We start from the raw sequence: 20,832 nt of genomic DNA on the forward strand, positions 1-20,832 counted from the left end.
TTGAAGTTCCAATTTCAGGATTGAAGAGAATCACCGGTTGTGATCGGAATAGTAAACTTCACGCGCCACCGCAGCAAAAGCCGATTTCTTTTTGCTATATTTGTAACAAACAACTCATTTCTGCAATGCCCAACAAAACCGGTACACAACGACGCCCCTTTCTTCTCTTCCCCCGTCTCCATCTCCCCATTGTCACCCCAGAAATTGTATCTTCTAAGAAGAACAAAGATCAACGAACCCCACCAAAATTCATCACAACCCATTTACACATCATGAAAGGGCTTTTCAAACCTAAGACACGATCGCCGGTGGAGCTCGTCCGGTACGCGCATGAGCTTCTTCTCTTCATTGACCGGAACGAGGAGGTTCGTGAACAAAAACGGGCAGAGAAGGTATTCTTAATGTTGTTATCCATGATTTTGCTGCAAAATTCATCTGCGTCACTTTATTTTTGTTATATGGTTGTCGATTTCTTCGATTTTGCCTCTTAGTATCTTCACCATTGCTTCCATTTAAGCTAGAGAATGCGATATTGTTGCGATTGCTCATATAAATCTTGAAGTTGTGTAATGTATGTGATAACAAATGGAGAAAAATGGGGTTACCCTTTTCTTTTCCAGTGATATTTGTTATTACTTATTGGGCGGAAATTGAATGTTTGATTAGGCTTATTTTGTGTTGATGTTGGAAATGACTTTGTGTTTGGATTTGAATTTATGCAGATGTCTGAACTGAACAAAACCATCTCACAAATGAGAACGGTTCTTTATGGAAATGCTGAAGGAGAACCAAGTCCAGATGCTTGTTCTCAGTTGACTCAAGAGTTCTTCAAGGAGAATATGTTTCGCCTTTTTATCGCTTGCATTCCGAAGCTGAACTCAGGGGTGAATTAATGAGCTTGAACTTGCAATTTTATGATGATCATCATAGTTTCATTAAAATGTTGTTCTTGATAAGTACTTTGATTCATTTCATAATCCTGCAAGTTCTGAAGTTGTGTAGCTTCACTAGTATTTCCTTTACCTGCAGCTGCGACAATGTGCGACTCATGTTCTTGCCAATCTGCAGAGGCAACAGGTTAAGTCGCGGATAATTGCCTCTGAGTATTTGGAAAACAACATGGATATTATGGACATTCTTATACCAGGGTAAGAAGTTGGTATTGTTTTAAGATTGAACTACCAAATTGTTAACATTACAAGACCTCCATTGATGGTTAATGATTGGCTCAATTAGGTACGAAGATAGCGACATTGCTTTAACTTATGGCGCAATTGCGAGAGAATGCATCCGACACCAATGCGTTGCTAGGTATGAACCATTTAACTTGTTTCTTGCAAAGGCAAACATCTCTCAAAGAGATTATGCAATGAATTGCAATGCATTGAGCTTGAATCCATATAGGAGTATCATTTTGACATATCTGTGCTCATGTTTGAAACCTCAAATAACAGCCAAAACTATGTAGTGCTGTATGAACCATGGCATTGTGAATAGCTCTAGTTGATGTTCGTATCTTCTTCTTTGTCGTCATCTTTTTTCTTCTTTATCCTTAATCCTTTCTGGTTCAGGTATGTCCTAGAATCAGTGCATATGAAGAAGTTCTTTGATTACATTCAAAATCCAATATTTTACGTAGCATCAGATGCTTCTGCAACATTTAGAGTTGAGTAAGATTATGAATTTCTTTTTTCTCCTCTATTTAACATATCTTATGTCCATTATGTCTTTTGTAGCTTAGTATCTTTATGTATCAAATGCTCATAATGGTAATAACCACATTAACTTGCTAATCTAGACATACTCAACTGGTTAAAGTATATGTTTACGATCAAGAGGTTAGAGGTTTGAATCTATTCACTCTATATGTGATTGAACTCAAAAAGAAAAAATTATAATAATGTTCTTTTATGTCATGTTGGATAAATTTAGCTGTACTATGGTTTGGTATATTAAGAGGATGTTGTCTGTTAACTAAAAACATCTTGAACTAATTTTATGCAGAAACTTTTGACAAGGCATAAGTCTACTGTTGCTGCATTTCTTACCAAAAATTATGACTGGGTAAGTAGTAATAACTTAGTTTTACTTTCATTAGAATGGCCTTTTGCGTCATTTTGTTAATTGTTAGTTTTCGCTTAGATGAACAAGCTCATTGAAGTTGTTTTTCAATCTTTGCTAATTTTTCAGTTCTTCAAAGAGTACAATATGCAATTGCTGGAATCGACCAATTACATCACCAAACGACATGCTGTGAAGGTAAAGAGAAAGAACAACTGTTACCCCTGTTGTAATAATTTACATGTTTCGATTCACTCCATTACAACTAATGGCAATTACGATACATCGGTTCAATACTTCTTGTTCTATTGTTTCAAAGATTATATAATTCCATAAATGAAGAAGGCATTAGCATTTTATGATCCTAAAGTTGGGTACTCTGCCACAGTTGTTGGGCGATATACTACTTGATAATTCCAACTCAGCTGTGATGGTTCAATATGTGAGCTCATTAGATAACATGAGGATCTTGATGAACCTTCTTAGGGTAAACTCTCTTACTTTTAAACCAACTTTCTAAGAATTTACACCCTTCTTTTCTTGCCTCACACCACATATATTATACTAATAGGATCCAAACAAGACAATACAACGAGACGCGTTTGATGTATTCAAGGTACTGTTGAAGATTGTTGAATTTTTGCACTTTTAAGTTCCTTTTTTTGGTTAAAAATGCTGTTTTTTTCTGTTTATTTAGCTATTTGTTGCAAATAAAAACAAGCCTCCAGAAATCACTAGTATACTTGTTGCAAATAGAACCAAACTCCTTCGTTTTCTCAACGATCTTAAACCAGATAAAGGTAACAACTAAGTCAGCTTTTGTTTCTCTGCCTACTTAATATTATTTCATATATGTATATAGATGATTCTTCGCTTTTTTTTTCCAGTAAATGAAGGGTTTGAAGAAGATAAAGCTCAGATTATAAGAGAGATCTCCATTCTCGAATCGAGTGATCCCTCATCCTCAGAGATGGAAAACTGTGAGATTGAATGTTAATTTCAATTTCATCTGCACATGCATCTTTTTGTTATTGCACCTTTAAAAGTGAGTCAAGATAAATATCGAGTCATCGTTTTCTGCTTACTAATATGAAAAGCATGAGAGATGTCTAACGACACGAGACAAGTGATCATTGAGAAATGTCCCGACATTTGTTGTTGTACCTTTAGAAATTTGATGGAATTCATATGTACCTTCATTTTTTTTTCTAAGTACATATATCACCAAAGTTCAATGTAAATTCTACATTTAATACACATTCTTTATATATATAGTTATTCATTTTATCGAGAGTTCGTATTGCATTTATAGATGGCTTGCATTTGTTTACTCTTACTCCCCTTTTAGTTCATTCTTTCCTCTTAACCATTTTACACAATTCAGATGATGAACTGGTCTAAACGAAAAGATGGTTAAAATTTTTAATTAAAGATGTTTGTTTATGTATACAACGACAAACAATATTTATCAATTTGAACATAAGGCCCAGTTACCATTTCAAAGGTCAGTGATTCAATCTTTAAATTCTGTAAATGTTGAATTAAAAAAAATGGTAATAGATATTCTATAATATAATCAACCTATCTTTATAAGCAGTATAAAGAAAAATAAACACGACTCTCCATGAAAGACTTTATTTGAGAATTTAAAAAATTTGGGAGGATATTGAGATTTGCTAAAAGAAATATATATATGGAAATAAAAAAATGTTGGAGATATTTATATAACTCTACCGATTACATTAAATATTTACAAAGGTATCTTGCTTTTTAACTTAGCATTTCATGCCAACACAAGCAGAAAGGTATGGTGATAAAATTACCTATGTGCCCTGTAATTTGTTCAGCGAGTGGAGAAAATTTTCAGGTAAATTTCAAACTTACTCCTTGAATTTTGGTCTTTTGTTTGCATTAGCCCTGTGTAAAATTGCCGTTCAATTCTCTTGTTATGTTAGAAGCACCTTCTTTATTCTCGCTTGTTCTTATTTCTCAGGAAAAAAGTTCATTGACACACAAACCAAAGAGCAGACTGCACTGAAATCTCATACTTTCCTAAAAAAAAAAATTGACACTTGGTACAGTAAAAGATAGATGCAACCCGACTACACCTAATTTTTTTTTTCTCAATCCAAATATGAAATATTTTTGGTGACATTTTCTATTAAAAAGGTAAGGAGGAAGCAAACGAAAAGCCTAAAAAGGTTTTGAAGTGGAAATGGAAAGTCGGTTACTCTGTTGGCATTCATCTTCTTCTTTGTCATGCCCCGGCTTGATCCGAACTCTCCCCACATTTTACCAAGTATTCTCGGCCGCGGCCGCCACCGCCACCGCCACCGGGAGGATCAATCTTGAAACCGACCATCCCTCCAAGGTTTCCTACTTTTTTCTTTTTCTTTTTGGTCTCATCATCTCCCATTTATGGATAAACTATTTGTGTGTATTTGATTTGGTGGTCTCTTCTGGTTGTGATTTTTGTGTCTGTCTGGCAGGAGAAGGAAAATGAGTTCAACACGGTTGATTCCCATGTATGTATCTTCTTTTTTTCTTTTTCTTTTTCTTTTGGTTAAACTATAACAAAAAAAATGTCTTTCAACTTTGTACTTTCGATTAAGAATGTTCTAGACTTTCAAAAATTTAAGAAATACCTTAAGAAATTATCAAAAATAACCCTCAAATGATTCATCTTTCACAACAGTTCTTTCTCGATCGACCAAGATTCGAATGAAAAATTTACTTTGTTTTTAGTCTATCATCTAAACTATCATTCAAATAGTTTTTCTCAATATAAACACTGATATTGCATATAATTTTTATAATCTTCCCCAAATCCTATATCAAATCTTACCTATTCTTTTCAAATTTCGAAAATCTTAAAAAGCCAATTTCTGTTTTTATAATTATCTTAATTTTCAAATGGATTCATAATTATGCAAATTGATTTTCCAACTGTATATTGGAGTGATACACGGAATTATCCTTAAAAAAAAATCATAGTTTGGATATATTATAAAAAAAAATAGATTTTTATTCAAATTTGGATGGTGTAATTCTACGAATTTTCTAAAAGAGGGCTAGTTAAAAACTATGAGAGGTTTTTGGCATCTGAACATTCAATATCTCGAGAATAAAGAGATTTCTATGTTGATGACATCCTCATTTTACTTTTGGATATATTATGTTGATGGATCCTAAATCTTCATGGACTGTGCATCTAAATGATTGTACTTGTTTTTATGACATCCGAAGATATCTCGAGAGTGAAAAGATTTCCATTATTGATGGCATCCTCTTTTTACGTTTTTGCCCTTCCAAATGATTGTGAGATGTCATGATACCGGAAGAAAACTCAAGAGTAAAGACATATTCATTGTTGATGATATTCCCATTTTACTTTTTGCCCTTCCATTTCTTATTTATGTTTATATGTCATTCTTTTTTAACTGCATCATATAATTAAAATAAACATTGTCAATTATATATCTATTGTTCTTTTTTTTGTTACATCCTAGTTGTTTTTACTTTTTTTAGCAAGATATTTAAATTAATATTTTTTTTTTATAAAAATATCTTAAATTACTTTATATTATTTTGTCGAGAAAAATAGAAATAATATAATTTGTCTTAATTTAAAGAAAAATCAAATTGATAAAAACAAGTATTGTTATATAAGTTCAAATTATATTAAATTAATTATAAATTAATAAATAGTTGTAAGAGCATTCTTGGAACATTTTATAAATTTAAGACATTATTTAGTAGAAATCTTATCAAACAAATACATGTTTCAAAAGTATTTTCATACATCTAAAAAATTATTTCTACAAAACAAACATGGTTATCTAAAGATGTTAAACATTTATAATTTTGGGTATATAGAATTTCGAGTATTTAAAAATTTCGATTATCTATTTTTTCAAAAAACAAACGAAGAAGCAAATGACACTTTAGAGAGATTCCCATCTACTACTACTAATAACACTATAGTTTGTTTGTTTTGTTTTATTTTCTGCCCTAAACTACATTGGAAAAAAGTATTTTTCAAAAAAGTATATATTTTTATTTAAATTCTTTTCATAAAATTTGTTTAAAATACAATACTTTAAAAGTATTTTAAAAGCTATTTTGAATGATTATCAAACACTTTAATTTTTTTTTGAATGACTTATTTTAAAAAATTAAATACCGAAAAAGTTACTAAATATTTCCTTAATCTTACTCATGTGTACTCCATGAAATTACCATCAACATGATCTACACAAATGAGGTGTTTAGATTGGGTTCTTAGGAGGGTCATCTCATCGTATGATCTATAAATACTATTTTTTTAATCTCTATATAATGATAATATAAGGGCAAAGAAGATAATATAAAGATAAAGAAATGGTTATGTTTACTAATTACACCATGTTACTTGCAAACTTCTAAACACCTCTCATTTGAGAAAGGTACAACTTTTTTTTGGCTTACGAGCAACTTGATCCATATAATTTCTAGTTGCCAACATATTGTTTGCCCATAATTTCATGCATATTTTGTTATATATATGCATCCTTTTTTTTTTAATCATAATGCACTAAAACAAGTAAAAACAATGGTATAAATTACCATTAAAATATAGATGTTGTAATTGTAATCCAAAATACGTTAGATTAGTATTAGATCAAGTAGGTTGCAATCGTAGTTTGATTTATATTGAGCCCGTATGTATTAACAATGGTAACGGAATGAAACATATGTGATTACTATAATGCCCTCCAAATATAATAAAAAATTACTGTAGATGAAAATAATAAGTGTGGCCTTTAACTCACTAATTCTTCCATTTTCAGGATGATTTATTTTAAAAAAGAAAAAAAAGGTAAGTGATTAAAAAAAAACCAATATGGGTTGAGGCTCAAGTGATTACAGCCATGTAACAAAGTGGGTTTGGTTAGTATGGGCTTATATGATTGATGGGAGAAAGGCCCAAATTAAAAGTACTAGTACTAAATAGGCTTAAATCAAAGGCAAGCAAACTCAGTCTCAATATGCGCATTAGAGGAGGGGAAGTGTGAGGTGGGTTGGCGTTTCGGTCAAGAGGTGGGATAGCGTCCCACCTTCCTATCTTGACGGGTAGGCACAATCGCTTGAGTCTAGTTCTTGAGCAAAGGAATCGCTTTCATTGAAAATTTCTCTTTAGCAATCAGCCATCAACCCTCTTCAAGCCGTCGAATATAGATAGGAGATCCACTTCGACGTTCAAGGTTGGCAACAAGTGTAAGTGCAATCGCAATCCCTATAAATTTCATTAATTAATATCTCTTCCGTCCTAACACACTCTGTTATGACACAATTACTGACTGACATTCTGAAGTTCTAAGTCTTAACACTCTCCGCACAAGTCTTAAAAATATGATTATATGATTTCTCAATATGTGTGTGATTCTATGAGTATATCACACAAATAAAATGAGTGGAGAACACACTTATAACAAGTGGAGATCAAAGTGTATAAAGCATTTTGGCTTTTTTTTTTTAAAAAAAATAAAATTAGGTTTGAGCCAAACATTATTTTTTTTTATGCATATTTTTAATATTTTAATGCATCAAGTACAGTAATAAATAAATACGTTAATAAACTGCTATCTATTTTAATGTCAAGAATTTCAATCTTCTATTTTTATAATGGTTGAATTATAAAAATATAGTTTCAAATAAATTTATTGCACTTTTTTAAAGCAAAATGTTGCATATTCCTTTAATTTCAAGACAACATTTTTTTTATATTAAAAAAAAAACCTAAATTAATTGATACCTAATTCAAAATTATATTTCATTCTTACTTCCATCCTTTTTTAATCAAAGCCTTTCAATTATTTCTTTTTTTTTTTCTTTTTTTTTTGGAAGAGTTGTTGGAATCTTCTAGTAATGTAACCAAATGACAAGCTGCCAAGTTTCTCGAATAATAAAAAGGCCAAAAAGGAATAATTAATTAGTCAATAAATTTGAATACAATCAATTTGATTAAGATTATTATTTTTTTCAGATTGATTTTATAAAAGCAAAATGTGTTGCTAATTGCATTTTGAAATACAAATAACAAAAGATTCTTGGTGAAGGCACCTCCAAGTTCCAACTTTAACTTTAACTTCATGAATTGTAATGCACATGCCTACCTTTTATTGCATACAACAAACTAATAAATAAATAACCCATTGACTTTCAAGAGTCTAGTAATTTTACAAGTTATATAAATTTACACCAATTACAAATTATTTTTCTCTTCAATTTCATATACAATTTACATATACCCACCTATAAAACTTTATTTCCATATATTAAAAAAAAAAAAAATTGCACTCTCTAACTTTTGCTTAGTTTGACTCGATTTTCTACCTAAATTACTTGTTTATCTATTTGAATCTATTTTTCAAAAGAATTGTTTTAATTTTTTGCTGGTGTTAAAAAACTTCTTTTTAATCTTATTTTCTTTGATTTTAGCTCTAGTTGTTATAGCTCTCGTTCTAACTCTATTTTTCTCTCACTCTTCCATTAGTTTCTCTTTTCGTTTCTTCTCATAAAACTATTCATTTATATATTGTTTATAAAGCTCTTGAAAGCCATTATAAGAATATCTAGTTGTTCCATATGAAAAATTACGAATTAGAAAGTATGTGTTATGTTAACAATTATGAGCAATCGGCTTACACGATTAAGATAAGAGTGTTATATACACAAACTCTTTTAAGTTGGAAGTTAGACCTTGAAAAACAAACGGTTTACACTCTTTGATTTAAATAAAACTTTCTCGATAAAGAATGTATTTCTAAGTTGATGTTAGACCAACTTCCTACAAAACTTGTCTTCTAAAAAGAAAATAGGTCTTTCTCATTTATTATCTTTTTCTTCCTCTTTTAAATTTTACATTACAAAATGGAATTCAAACCTATACCATTGACAATAAACATCTTAGCTAAGAAAAAAAAAATACTAAATTCCATTAGAAAACAAACATCATCTCTTTATGGGTAAATTTTGAACTTCTAAATTCGATACATTCTTGTGCATCCACTTCTTACATTTTTAGATTGCTTGTATTCCCCATTTCTTTCCCCTTATAACTTCCTAACTTATAAACAAAAATTCATAAAATTGAAATGAATCATGAATGCACAAAAAGAAGAAAAAAGAATTTTTATATAATTATAATAACAAAAATAATATTCTACAATATGATCATCACTACTACTAATGCAAACAAGAAAAACACAAGGAAAAAAAAAAAAAAAAACAAAAAACACTCAAAATGTAAATCAAACATCCAAAATCAGAGACTATAATCAAACTCTGTTTTCTCCTCTAGTAGCATTTCCATTGATCCCGTTTACGCCATTGATGTTGTGAGGAAACTTATCGGAGTTTGATCGCTTTCTCTTGATGCAGATAATCCATGTAACGACTTCAAGAACGACGGCGACGGCGCCCAAGAAGATGATGATTCCGGTGTAAGCTCGTTTCCATTTGCCATCAGGGTTCAAGATATCTAATCCTTTAAAGACGTTGATGATGCTAAGAACAATCACACTGTATCCGATTGAGTGATGGTAAATGTTCCAATAGATTCTGTATTTGTGATCCTTGTTTGGCCTCAAAAGCAGAGCGAAAACCTAAAAATGGAAAAACCCCAAATCACGATTAGTGAGGATTTCAACAAAATTTTGATTCGATTTCGATTTGGGTTTTTTATTTTTGGTGTTTTGATAAGGGTTTCTGTTTTTCGTACCTGAAGAGTTCCGAAGACGAAGAGGGTGATTCCAATGTTGCGATGAGTGTTGTATTCAACAGCGAGGGATTCGCCGCCGAGTTTTATACCGGTGGCCCAACCGGCGACACCGACGGCGTAGGCGGAGGATTGACAAGCGACGTGAAGGTAAAACCAAGCTGGATCTGCTCCTTTGAAAACCTTCAAATATCTAGCGAAAATTGCTCCCATCGGCATCATAGTTCCCCAACTAACAGCGTTCAAAACTCCATGAGTCTGAAAAGAAGAACACCAAAAGATCAAAACCCTTCAATCAGATGATGAAATTTCACGAAATCCTCAAAAGGGTTCCACAAATGAGAACAATCAAATAGACCCAGATCAGAAAAGACATGAAAATCCTAATCAAACACTTACGTTTCTCTTCTTGAGAACAGTATCCTCAGCTGCTGTGCTTGATCCAGTAAGCAAATTGAGGGTGTTTCTTGAAGCTTTGTTTGTGTCTGTAATGGCGTGGGAAGCTGGAGAACCTCCAGCCAAAGGGCCTTCTTGCCATACTTGATTAATTGTGGTCATGCTAGCAGGAAGAATAATGGTTGCAAAAATGGTCATTTCATTATTGACATAAGTGGCTGTGAGTTGAGGAACTTCAAAGCTTATGCTGCTTTCTTGCAGGGTTGGACCAGGGAAAGCCACGTTTGAAGTGTAAGCATGAGGAATTCCAGAGGAATTTCGGTAGGCGACTAGAGCTTGAGAGCCAAACATGGCGAGGCCTTGTGGATTAATAGCCCAAGCAATCCACTGATTGGGAGAGGTTGAAGGACGTCTGAAAGCAATTCTCAAGGTGTTGTTTGATTGAATTAAGGTCCAATGAAGGAAAGAGTTGAGCACTGGATGATCTACACAAGCTTCAAACACTTCATTGTTTGTAAAACCATTGTAGTTTCTGCAAGTCTGAGCTGAGGCTGAGAGGCATAAAGAGAAGAGGATCAAAACAGAGAAGAAGCTTTGGAGTTTCAGTTCCATGGTGGACTGAATGGATTTGAGGTAATTGTTTTCAGTTTTGTTGTTGAGATGTTGTTCTGAGATGAAGGGGATTATTGTTTGAGGGAGGAAGAAGGAAGAAGAAAGTGAGTATTTATAGGGTATAATTGAATGGAAAGTTTCATAAATTTGTGTTCATGAAAGGATGTTTCTTTTCAACTATGTGAATTTGTATTGTTTTTTGGGTTTTTGGGAAGTCTTTGTTTCTTCTTGGTTGCTTCATGTGTCTTTGTCCATGTTCAACAACTCACATTTGTTAACCTACTTTTCTACTCTCTCAACCATTCTTCTAGAAAAAACTTACTTGGGTTTGGGGTTTTTCCCCCTTTCTATTTCTATAGAATGGGAGCCACCTAAAAGAGAAAGAGAAGGAAAAACACCTTGAAAATGTTGACTAATTCCAACTTCCACCATGGTTAAAAAGCTTTAAGAAATCAACCACCTTGAGTCTTATGTTCTCTTTGCAAATAATCTTCCCCACCCCCTCACCTACCCATATTACTTCATTTATTTAATTCTAGGGTTTGAATTAGATCTATGATTGCTTTTTCCCAAGCTAACTTTAGGGTTTCAAATCTTCATTTTTATGGGTATTATGGGATTTTTTTTTTTTTTTTTGGGACTAATGGTGTTATGGGAATTTCAAATCTATAGTTAGTTTTGTAGATATAACTACTTTAATGATTAAATGGGTGATCAAAGCTCTCGAAGATCTGAAAATTCTTGAAGGCTTGAGTTGTTTTAAAGACAATGATTTATTACCCTTTGAAGATTGAGTGGAGATCATCAAAATCCTTAACAAATATTAGACTGTGTGGATTTATCTGAGACGTCAAATGTTGTTAAAGGGTGCATGTCAACTTCTTTTGTAGTTCCTTTTTTCCCGATGAGGAATGTGAAATTTTTTTTTTTTTTTGGGAGATTGGTTCCTGAATAGAGTGTGCTCTATTTCATTTGATAATTTTTTTTTTTTATCTAGTTTGTTCTTGGTTTAATTTATTTTCTTTATAAAAAAATAATGATGAAAAATCAAAATAAGATTTGAATTTTGACTTTACAAAGTGTTTGCATTTTGTTTGTGAGCTTATAATTTCTAAAAATTAGGATGGATACTTCTCAAATTCTTCTGCCTTTGTAATACAAACAAATAGCAAATTGATTCAATCTTTATAAACTCAAATGGGATCTAGCTACCATATTTTTAGGGGAGTTTGTCATTAATCTTTCATCCCCATTCTACCCTTGAAAATATTGGTATTTACATTCAACTTAGCTCAAAAAAAAAAAAAAGCAAAAAAACAAAACAAAACAAAAACAAAAATTGAAGATTTAAATTTAGTATTTGGTGAGGCTTTGGGAAGGAGCCAAATGGAAGAATAGTACTTGTTGACTCAGCAAGAAATAACAGAAAAGAGTGGAATCAAAGTTAAGAAAATTGAAATTGGAATGAAACTAAAGTTTTTTTTTTCTTTTTGAATAATTTACATTTTATTCTTTATTATTATTATTTATAAAATAGAAATGTGAATAAATATTATATTGTGTTAATTAATTTTTATTTTAAAAAAATGGCATTTTGTACAAGTTTGACCAAAAACAGGTACGAGACGTGTTGATCGCTTCATTCAACATTCTACAACGCATTTGATCATCCAAACGACGTCGTTTCATCAAGTGTTCACACCTATTTTCCAATTCCTCTTTTCCTTTTTTTTTTTTTTTTAAAATGATTTATTAAATGTTATTAATGTTTAGCACACAACCCCTGACCACAATATTCACTTAATTTCAATGCATATGAAGAATACCCTTTTTAAGAAATTTATTTCTTTGTTATAATATTCTAATGTTGCTGTTTTTTAGTTCCATAAATGTATAGATAGGAAGCTAACTATAAGAAAAGATATACGGTTTGATTGATAAGTTTAATTGTGTGTTACATATTGTTTTTTTAAGTGTTTTAATGAAAAAAAAATAGGGTAATTATGGTGAATCTTGAACAAATTTAAAAAAGATTATGCCTTTATTCAATAAATACTTTTTGAGGCTATTAAAAAATATACTTTTTAAGAAAATATTTTTTTGGTTTCTAAGTTCTTATTCTAGTTTTCATTTGATCCTTAAATTTCAAAACATTACACTTTTATTCATGTTTTTTTAGTTTAATTTCTATTTAATCCTGTTGGCGTAGGTACGATTCCAAGTTCTCCTCACTCCTTTGGCCCACTCCTTTTGTCTAGACATGTCTCAAGAGCTGGAGCTAACCTACAAAAGTACTCGCACTGGTGTGGTGCCGCGCCAAGTACACCATGATGCATAAGTTAGTACAATATGTATTTAGCTCGACTAAGTAGAGAGAGAATTTTTTATCTCTTAAAGGCTCACATGGGACTATTTATAAAGTTCATCCTCTGACTCTTGCTTGAGACATGTACAATGTTGACGATGTCAGACTAGATTGACCCTCTAAGTTGCAGGTGCCAATGCAGAGCTTGGCTCAACCATTTCCCCTTTGGTGAAATGAGACGAGCTCGACTAATTGACTTGAGGCCCAAGGGTTTGACTCTCTTTTAGGGTGTGCAAATCCCATGCAGGCTACAAGGCGTCGTTGGACTTGGGTCCACTCATGGGCTTGGACCTTGCCTCATACAACCCTCAACAAGTACTTAGGTGACAAATGTTACAATTTTATCTTTAGGTTTTGAGTTTAGAGTTTCCTTTTCATCTCAGGTGTAGGTTTCAATATTTTACATTGATACCCTCGAGTCTTTTTCTCCCTTTTGATATTTAACATTAACATTTAATTGATTCATTTAAAATAATTATAATATAAATCTTTTGAATTAATTCTAGTGATGGTAAATTAATACAACGGACTAATAGTGAGTATTTAATGAAAAATCAAGACTAAAAGTGTAAAATATAAATCATGAAAATCTAGAATCAAATGGAAACAAAACTCAAATCTAAGAGTAAAAATATAGTATTTTAAAATTTGTAACTAAATAAAAATCAAATTCAGAATTCAGAGATAAATGTATAACACTTTTAAATCTAGAAACTAAATAGAATCTAGATCCAAAATCTAAGAACAAAAAAACGTATTTATGAACCAAAAACGCATCAATATATAGCCTATATTTCATGCAATTCCCCAATTGTAAATTCCATGTTATTTATTTATTTATTTGACTAACATCATGGTATATATGTCTCAAAAAAAAAAAAAAAAAAAAGCACATCATGGTATAAAGTTGATAATTTCTTTTCACACACGTGTGTTTGTGTGTGTTATTTTAAGGTTTTTTTTTTTTTTTTTTTTTTTTTTTCTTTTGAGAACGTGTGTTATTTTAAGCATGGTTCCTTTTGCATTCGTTTACTTTAATTAAACTAATTAAGCCTTTATCATTGAAAAATAGTATTGTAATAAATATTAAATTTCCGTACATTACATAAAATTAAAAGGTAAATGGTTGAAAATGTAAGAGATGAATAAATGGGAGATTATTATTATTATTATTTGAAAGAAAATAAATGGAAGATTATTATTCTAAGAAAAATGAACCACCAACTTATAATGAAAAAGAAGTAATCTTTCGCAAACATGTCTATTCTTTTCTTTTAAATATAAGAATTTATATTCAGTTTAATAATGATTTTGATTTTAGTTTCTATTTTTGAAATCTATTCTTGTTTTCTCTTAAATTTTATACTATGTTTTTCACATTCCGTAAAGAAACAAAAATTTTAAAATGCATTTGAGATTGATTTTGAAATGATTAAACGTAATTTTTAGAAAAAAACTTAGCAGTTAGTTGTGTTTGGTAAAACAATCAGAATATTAAAATCACTCTTAAAACACCTTCATTTCAAGATTATTATAAAATCATATTTCATTTTCAATAAATTTTCAATTTCAACCTTCAAGATTTATTTTGTATATCTAGTATCATTCTCACATAACCAAAATTTATCTCCTAATTTTTCATAATTTGAATGCAATCAATTTTTCTATTTTTTTTTTAATTAAAGCTATTTTTCTTAATACTTAACCATTAATCTAGAGCAACAAAATATAAAATTTTTAAAGCAATTAGTTAAAAATATATAAATTAAAAAAAAATACAAATGTTAATTGTAGGTTTGTTTCAATTATTATATATAAAATCTTATCAATTATGTCTAAATTAACTTATTCAATGCCAAAACGAGTAGGCTCAATTGATATATGATATGTATTCGTGACCAAAAGAAAAAAAAAGTTATATATACGACAATTGCTTTAAAAAAATGAATGCAATAACTATGTTGAGTACTTAAAGATACTCCCACTCCTTGGTGGACTTCGAAATTTAGAGAATGCCTAATAAATGACATTAAATAAAGAGTAAATGACATTATAAGAATTCGTACAAAAGACCTCCTACTCTGATACCATGTTAAATCATCAATAGATCAAAAAAACTTAAGATTATAGGTGAAACTAAATTTAATAATATACCAACACTTTAACCGATACTCAGAAAATAATAATAATAATAATAACACTTCTCTTTTTAAAGAGGAAAGGTGCATCTAAAAGATAGAAATTTTTGCAAACTTAATGGTTTAGCCATTCACTATATTTTTCTATCACATTTTGTTGGGAATGCAACCAAAATCCCATATCGACTAAATAAGCGAATGATCACGAGTATAGCAAAACAACAACGCGACCATGAAATTAACAATATCATAGCATCGTGGAGATATCTGAAGAGTCACTTTTTGAAAGTTCAGGTACCAAAATGAACTAAAAATGAAAGCATAAGAACTAAAATAAACAAAAAACTAAAAGTAGATAGATCAAAGTAATATTTAAACCAGAAAAAGAAAAACAATAAAAAAAAAAAAAAATTCCATGACAAATCATGATGTAACTCAAATCAAAGTCAAAATTACCTCTCAAGGGTTTTTATTTTAGAGTCATTGTTAAAGTTGATTGAAGGTTATTTTGTTTGGAAGCTTTAATTAATTTAAATTATAAAGTTGAAATCTTTATGATATGTTTGATAGTTGATAATGATAGTGTACAATTATTTTATACCCCAACTGCTCCCTCTTTATTGTGCCTCCTATCTAATCCAATTTAAATATTCCAACATTAAATAATCTTTAAGAGTTCAAATAATTGTTTTACATTTGGAGCAGTCCCACCACTCCATATACTTAAATATTTGTTGTCTTGGTCTCTTGCTTGCATTATTAATTAAATCGACCCAAATGATATTTTACCACTCTTCATCTTTGCCATCATATAAACTTACATATTTCTATTTCTTTAATCTCTTTTGGAAAAGAATAGACTTTTTGAGTTAGATAATTTACATAATCGACATATAACACTCTTTTTGAGATCGAAAGTTCAAATTCTCATACTTCAGTTGTTGTACTAAACAAAAGTGTATGGTAGATTATGAGGAGAAAATTTACATTTCATGGTATAAGATATATAGTTTCTTTATGTGATTGAATGTATATGTGCGTACGTACAAATAAGAATAAAAATATCTATTGATATGTCAATATATCTATCGATATATCTGTAAATCGAATGGTTGGATATCGATATTAAATATTCATAGATATCTCTTACATCATTTGTAAAAGCTTGTAAAACATAAAAAATGTCATTTGTCCAATATGAATATGACTACTAATAACAATTTTCATAACTTAATTTTGGAGTAAAAACAACTTATTAATCTAAATAAGTTTTTTTTAAAAAAAATCTCGTGACTTATGTAAATATCCATCGATATTGATATTTTATCTATATATCTATTGATATATTCTTAAAATTGAAATTTCGATATTGATATCGACATCGATATTTAAATCCTATGTATGTACATACATTCATGATACTACAAAATGAAATTGACCTAAAAGAGCCAATAGGGCTTGGTCACTGGTGGAAAATGAGAGGAAATTTGCTCTAATCAGCCTCCACAGCCATTTTGGACCTCTGCCTTTTCTGCATGCCTAAAAATTCCATATCCAAACAAAAATTTCCTTGGAAAATAAAATAATTAAATCCTTCAACCATCCCTTTCAAAAAATAGGAAAAAAAGTCCTTTAACCATCATTTTGAACTCAAAATTATATTCATACCAACCAAAGACACCCCCTCTTTAGGTTTTTTAGAGCAGCTACCACCAAGAAGTCATAAAATATCCTCTTTAATATGGTTTGAATTTATAATCCAGCTGCCTAATTTTTCGGACTCCTTCCCTGTTGACTCATAATTTCCATAAAATAATCAAGGGTTCTTATAAATAAATCAAAATTTTCTCACTTTTTAGATCTATTCATCACCAAACAAAGGGGTTATGATATCCCTCCTGTTCAATTAATCAAGTAGGATCAATACAACATGAAAAATAATCAAGCCTTTTAAACTAAGATCAAATATTAATTATTCTGAAGAAATTGATCTCAAACCCATCAAGTTCACATCAAAGGAAAATAAAAACACGTTGAATTGACAGGGTAAATTTTGGTCAAGATGATGACAAAAATTTAGAATATTCAAGTGATATCAATTACTCTGCCCTGCATCAACATTTCCATCTGTTCCCATTTTCACGAACACGAAACCGTGAAATTTCAATAGCTTCAGGTACATTCTAATTGTTACTGTAAAACTAAAGAGGGATCCATTTGATAAGAAATGTTAAAACAAAGACTTCATACCTGCCATGCCATTTTAAAGTCTTTCTAAAGAAGCCAAAATGTTGGTGTATGAGATTTGGACCTTCTAGACTAATCTCCAAAAGTCCACATCAGAAGGTCAAACCAAGCATCTTGAAAACCTACATAAATACACAAGATGCAAAGGCAAACAAACAAAAACATAATATGATGAAAGTGTGACGTTTAGATGAGGTGAGGGAAAGAAAAAATATCGTAAATAAGTCATAACTTTGATCCTATTTTATAGAAGGATTCTTGTGTATTATATTGATTTGCTTCTTGCTCAAGTATCAAATGTTTGAACATAATATCAGATAACCCATCAAGAGTTTCCCACATCTAAATGTTACAAAATGAAGTTCTAGACCCGGCGGGGAAGTTAGATCAAGCACTAGTCATAAGTTACTATTTTACCAAACATATCAAGCAGCTCCTCATGCTTGGACTTTGTTACCTTTAACTCCAGAGTTACCTTCCAAATATGCAAAAGTAAATAAAGTCAGAATCAAATATGGCCCACGAATATGATAACTTAGTTCAGGCTTAAAATGTAAAAGCATAACTCTCTGAAGTGGGTAGATGGAAAAAGAACAAGAAAAAACTTCCTAGCCATCAAGTATTTCCATTATGGTACAAAACTAATAATTCGTTCGTGTGAACAAGGTTCTCTCACAATTATTAGACCAACTATAATATATGTACATGCACATACATATGTTAAATGTAGTCAATAAATCAATCGCTAATAGTACTCAGTTTCTTTTCTTTAAAAAATTATAGTTAAAGGATCCACAAATCCATATTAGTGAAATAAATTTTGACACATCAGCTCATATTGATAAACTATTCATAGTCAATCGAGACGTAAGGTTTTCCTTAAACTAAATAGTAATCATGCTTTTAGCTAACAGCATATCTTCAATATCTCAAAAGACTTGTGTAAATTGCTGTTATACGGCACTAAGTCAAACAATAAAGTGAAGTATAGGTCCCATGATCTTAAATAGATGCAAAGATGTCTTGGAAGATGCTTATCATTAAGGAAGAAAATAGAGAGAGCTCACCTCCTTGAAGATTTCGCTGTAAGAAGTCTCTTCGAAGCCCTACACCAAATAAAAGGGATCTTTTTGTGAAGATTAAAGGACTAGTTTAAAAGGAAAACAAAAACTAACAATAGTGCAATATAAATTTTTAAACAAAACATGCTGACTTGGGTTGGTGTGGATTCACTTGTATTTGATGATATAAAAATTTATCTACTTGCAGTAAGTCTTAAATCTTATTTCAAGAAATTGAACCAACCAATTTTTTGAACAAACTGAGAGACCCTTCATTCAAGTCTCCAATTTTCGCCCGGAAAGTATGGATCCCAAGGTTCTTGACTGCAAATCCCATCATCATCAGGACAGATTCTTTCCCAAATCCTTTTCCACGGCTATGCTAACAGAAATACAGACGTAAGAAGTTTAGTGGACTGGTAAAACATTGATCCCAAAAAAAAAAAACAAAATCCTATCACAATATAATCCATACACATGGCCAAGAATGAACCCAAAACATTGCAAGGAAAAAGTGATATTGTTTCAGTCCAACATGTGGGAATGGGGATTCAAATGTCAGATTCTTGGTTGAAGATATATGCCTAAACTAGTTGAGCAGAGCTAGAACCAACTTTGCAAAAAAAATATGGGATGGTTACTAATACATGCACATCCAAAGATTCATTCCAGCATTATATTTGCTTCTTATCTTGAATCAGTTGAAAGAACACTTCATTAATTCTCATAATTCGAATACTTCATTGCTTTTAAAGAGCCAGAACAACACAAAATGTATAAATTTTCTTATAGAAAAACCAATAACCAATAACCAAGATCCTATGAAGAGAACCGTGACATAGAATTAGGCAGAGCAGAAACGCTGTTTATATTCACATTGACAGAACTTCACATACCAGTCACCGAAGAAAAATCAGAGATCAAAAGACCATTACCTTACGCATTTGAGCAAACAAAGAATAAAAACATCTACATAACGAAAAGATGATTAAATCTGGTACCTCTTGGATTCAGCTATCATTATTTCGACTTCTGCTAAAAGGGAATCATCCAGATCATTCATGTAAAGATTCACATCACCAACCATGGCTGGAAAAACAGACAATACGTATAAACAAAGCTTTCCCCCAACCTAAAATTATCAGTTAAACTAAAGAGTAAATACCAAAGAACTAACCTTCAACACCAGGATTTCCATGGATGAATTTTCCCTCAACCAATTCCTTATCCAATACAATGAAAGTCTGCTCTGAAAAAACCACCCCCAAATCCACACCATGTTAAGAAGGATTACGAAAACGAACATAGCCTTATTTTGATCAATATCAAGAACTTTAAAACACAACCCAGATAAAAATTTGATGAAATTAAGAGAGGAAACGAACAAATGAACATGATGAAGTGAGAAAGAGAACTACTGTTTGGGTCTTGTGTCCATGATTGTTGCATCTGGAACTCCTGATCAAGAGTGAGGGGCTCGGAGCCTGTGGCTTGAAGAAGAGCTGGGTCTTTCATCCATTGGTGATACTTTGGAACGTGCGCTTCCATGTAAGGCACCAAAATTACCGTTTCCCCTTCTAAACTCACTCCATTTTTCTTCATCTCTCCCACTGTGACTCACTTTCAGTGAATCAGAGCTTTTCGTGGAATGAATTCTCGACGACGCTATTTTTCATTTCAGTGTGCAGTGGAGTGGAGGGAGGAGGAAAGAAAGCAGTAGCCGGCGAAGAGGAAGCCCAATTGCTATTTCCAAGAGAAGCCCACCGACAACAACTGTCGCCCCATTTGAGTGGGCTCAACGAAGAAATCAGACCTATTGTTGCCTAATACATAAATCCAACTCAACTCCGAGTAGATATAACAAAATTTAGATTTATCAATTGAAGTCTATAATAATAGTTATATTATAGACGAGAGTCTATTAATAATAGATTTTATTATATTTATAATTTTTTTTAAAAAAATATTGCTTTATAAGTTATTAACTCTAAGGAACAATTTGTTTCATGAGTATCTTAGATTATTATAGAGTGGTTATGTGAGTTACCATGTTTTTTAATATTATAAGATGTCTTAACATCTGAAGATTCTCAAGCATTCTAGGATATCTTATACGGAGGACATCTTGAGAGTTTTGGATGTCTTTTTAAAATATGGATTTTTCATATTTCTATGTGAGTGCATCCCCATTTT

At 31.2% G+C, this 20,832-nt stretch overlaps 3 protein-coding genes and 1 long non-coding RNA gene across 5 annotated transcripts; 2 read left to right on the plus strand and 2 right to left on the minus strand.

Annotated features, from left to right (window-relative positions):
* On the plus strand, positions 1–3,354 carry LOC120077209 (putative MO25-like protein At5g47540). Of its 2 annotated transcripts, none has more exons than XM_039031113.2 (11): positions 1–392; positions 723–884; positions 1,069–1,148; positions 1,237–1,311; positions 1,572–1,665; positions 2,005–2,064; positions 2,191–2,259; positions 2,450–2,548; positions 2,633–2,677; positions 2,759–2,861; positions 2,949–3,354. In XM_039031113.2, the coding sequence occupies exons 1-11, from the start codon at positions 126–128 to the stop codon at positions 3,056–3,058; spliced, it is 1,164 nt and encodes a 387-aa protein (XP_038887041.2). In that variant the 5' UTR covers positions 1–125; the 3' UTR covers positions 3,059–3,354. The 2 variants fall into 2 exon arrangements, with proteins under 2 accessions (XP_038887041.2, XP_038887040.2); XM_039031112.2 differs by having other exon boundaries at positions 2–392; positions 1,030–1,148.
* Positions 3,355–3,789: 435 nt separating this feature from the next.
* Positions 3,790–4,733, plus strand: LOC150036270 (uncharacterized). Its single transcript, XR_016529703.1, has 4 exons — positions 3,790–3,928; positions 4,055–4,136; positions 4,236–4,432; positions 4,551–4,733. It is a non-coding gene; the product is annotated as an uncharacterized LOC150036270 (long non-coding RNA).
* Positions 4,734–9,219: 4,486 nt separating this feature from the next.
* On the minus strand, positions 9,220–11,173 carry LOC120077831 (cytochrome b561 and DOMON domain-containing protein At5g47530-like). Its single transcript, XM_039031893.2, has 3 exons — positions 10,220–11,173; positions 9,824–10,078; positions 9,220–9,707 (listed from the first exon to the last, which is right to left on the minus strand). Exons 1-3 carry the CDS (start codon positions 10,826–10,828, stop codon positions 9,381–9,383), a joined length of 1,191 nt encoding a protein of 396 aa, XP_038887821.1. The 5' UTR covers positions 10,829–11,173; the 3' UTR covers positions 9,220–9,380.
* Positions 11,174–17,799: 6,626 nt separating this feature from the next.
* On the minus strand, positions 17,800–20,526 carry LOC120077832 (Acyl-CoA N-acyltransferases (NAT) superfamily protein). Its single transcript, XM_039031894.2, has 6 exons — positions 20,058–20,526; positions 19,817–19,888; positions 19,641–19,728; positions 18,884–19,016; positions 18,646–18,684; positions 17,800–18,053 (listed from the first exon to the last, which is right to left on the minus strand). The coding sequence occupies exons 1-6, from the start codon at positions 20,239–20,241 to the stop codon at positions 17,973–17,975; spliced, it is 597 nt and encodes a 198-aa protein (XP_038887822.1). The 5' UTR covers positions 20,242–20,526; the 3' UTR covers positions 17,800–17,972.
* Between the last annotated feature and the right edge of the window lie 306 nt (positions 20,527–20,832).

This window comes from Benincasa hispida, chromosome 5, assembly GCF_027475165.1.
Source record: "Benincasa hispida cultivar pf3 chromosome 5, pf3_genome.v1.1, whole genome shotgun sequence".
NCBI lineage: Eukaryota > Viridiplantae > Streptophyta > Magnoliopsida > Cucurbitales > Cucurbitaceae > Benincasa > Benincasa hispida.